Raw genomic sequence first — 2,235 nt, 5'->3', positions numbered from 1 at the left:
GGTTCTCTGCTCTCTCTTCAGGCAGCGCGGCCCCAGGGCCTGTGCCCGAAGGGGTGATCCGGCTCTACAGTATGCGGTTCTGCCCCTTCGCTCAGAGGACGCGCCTCGTTCTCCGCGCCAAAGGCATCAGGTAAGGCCTCCCCGGTGGGTCGAGGTGGTGCGGTGCGGTGCGCGGCTGCCCGCTGGCCGCCTGACCCCGCGGTTCCTCCCACCCGCCGCTGCATGGAGCAGAGGCCGGTTCAAGCTTCGCTTCTTACCTGGGCATCCTAAATGGCTCTTAATTATACGTCCATGAAGGAACTGTATGAAAAGGGCTTTCTGTGGGTCATTTTGCTGTAAAGCTGGAACTTATTAAGACTTTTTTGGGGAGGGATGTCTTGCTGAAGTGGGAAATGAGTAGGCTATGCATGAAATCAATTATGTAAAGGCCCAAAGTAAATCCATAGGAAAAAACTCCAAGTCGATTTTTTTTTTTTACCCCTCACCCATCATTCTGAATGTTTACTATAATAGCATTTGAGTTTGTCCTGGGTAAATGTGAGCAGAGCTTTAATGTATGTTGCTGTTTGGTTTTGATGTAAGCTGCTGTGAAAATTCTGAGAGATAAGAATAGTCAGTGTTTCTATATTCTCACTTAGCAAAACACAACAGTGAGTGGCCTTTCTAGAAAAGGAAACGTACAGTGTTCCTGTAACATTTTCTTATTCCTATGCTGTAGTAAGTTAGTGGAATTTAGTACTTGGAGTTGTTTCTTTTTCCTGATAGCCATGTAATTTCAGTGTTTTTTAATGGGGACTAATGATTCTCTCAATTTCCAACTTCAAAGTAATGAGGTTTTCCACCTTCTGCTGATTCCTGCCAAGTCCTAGGCCTGGTTTGTTAACCAGCTCTGGGCTGGGAGTCCCTGGTAGCATAGTAAGTGCTTGCCACTTAGTTCTCCTGATAGCAAGATGAGAGTTGAGTTTGCTTGGTTTGCTTTTTAATTGGGTCTTTTTTCAGAAGAGTAGGTTCATTAAAACTTCCAGGTTAGTTTAATTCTGGCTTTATTTAGTGGGTTTGGATAGATTTTGGAGCTGGGAGGTTTGTTTTAATATAGTGATTTTGGAGGGGTTTTGTGACTACCTAAACATGGTAGTTGCCTTCTGATAATCTTTCAGTTGTTTTGAAGGTTCAGCTTTGTTTAGCAGACCTTAGGGCTTACTATGAGTTTTCTGGGGTCACACATATAACACATTATAACTCATGGTTTGTTAATACAATATAGACATATTTCCTATGTGTCTTTTTTATCAGTACCTATTTGCCTTAACCCTAAACACCTGTTCTATGTGAGGCCATAGGTGAGGAAAATAAGTAGGTAGGCTACTCTCCTGCTTTGCTCTTTGGTGTAAAGTCAGATTAAAGTTCAGCTGCATTTCTTAATTGGAGCATAGCTTATTTGCAATCAGGTGCTTGTTTCTTATAATGCCCCTGAACGGCAATGGGATGTGAGCTGCATTCTGATCTTGACCTTTGTTTTTAGCATGACTGTAAGGGCTGCCTCTGTTGTGTGTTTGCAGACTGTTCGTGTGTCTTATGCCAATTTAACAAACAACTCATTGTAAGTCAGTGCTGACTTTCTCCAGCAACGGGAGGTGCTCCTTGGCAGTATTTCTACATGTCAAATCATTAGTCCTGCAAAGGACTTTAGGAAAGACTAGGGGAGAGTAGGAGAGCCTCTCAAGTACAGTAGCTGTTGAGATACAATGACTGCATTTCACTGTGGTATGGAGTAGACTGTAGCTGAATTGAGCCTCTTTGGGTCTCGTTTCTTTTGCCCATTTAGCCATGAAGTAATCAACATCAATCTGAAGAACAAACCTGACTGGCTCTTTGAGAAACACCCCTTTGGGCTGGTTCCTGTCCTGGAGACCAGCAAGGGCCAGCTGATCTATGAGTCCCCAATCACTTGCGAATATTTGGATGAAGCATTTCCAGGGAAGAAGTTGATGCCTTCGGACCCATATGAGCGAGCCTTTCAGAAGATGCTCGTGGAACAGTTCTCAAAGGTACAGCATGGTCAGGGTGGGATTGTGTTTCTTACTTTACCATAACACCAGAAACTGCACCTCTGTTGCCCATGCTGCTTTCATACTTTAAGGCAGGTCTTGTGTCTGAGAAAAACATTTAAATAACAAGAGGGATTGTCTGGGTTTTCTTGATCTTAGCACGTACAAACCATTGTGCATCTGAATT

The 2,235-nt window shown here is 43.8% G+C and overlaps 1 protein-coding gene across 3 annotated transcripts in view; it reads left to right on the top strand.

The window, feature by feature from the left end:
- Positions 1 to 2,235, top strand: part of GSTO1 (glutathione S-transferase omega 1) — a 7,756-nt gene that overhangs the window by 116 nt on the left and 5,405 nt on the right. For 2 of the 3 annotated variants that reach the window (XM_010183895.1, XM_010183893.1), the window contains exons 2-3: positions 22 to 130; positions 1,826 to 2,048. In XM_010183895.1, coding sequence (XP_010182197.1) covers positions 22 to 130; positions 1,826 to 2,048 — 332 coding nt within the window. Of the gene's footprint in view, positions 1 to 21; positions 131 to 1,825; positions 2,059 to 2,235 lie in introns of all 3 variants that reach the window. The other variant, XM_010183894.1, reaches the window with a different exon arrangement.

This window comes from Mesitornis unicolor, unplaced genomic scaffold, assembly GCF_000695765.1.
Source record: "Mesitornis unicolor isolate BGI_N332 unplaced genomic scaffold, ASM69576v1 scaffold37524, whole genome shotgun sequence".
Lineage (NCBI taxonomy): Eukaryota > Metazoa > Chordata > Aves > Mesitornithiformes > Mesitornithidae > Mesitornis > Mesitornis unicolor.
The sequence above is the reverse complement of the archived record's forward strand: the minus strand, read 5'-3'. Positions and strand labels throughout refer to the sequence as shown.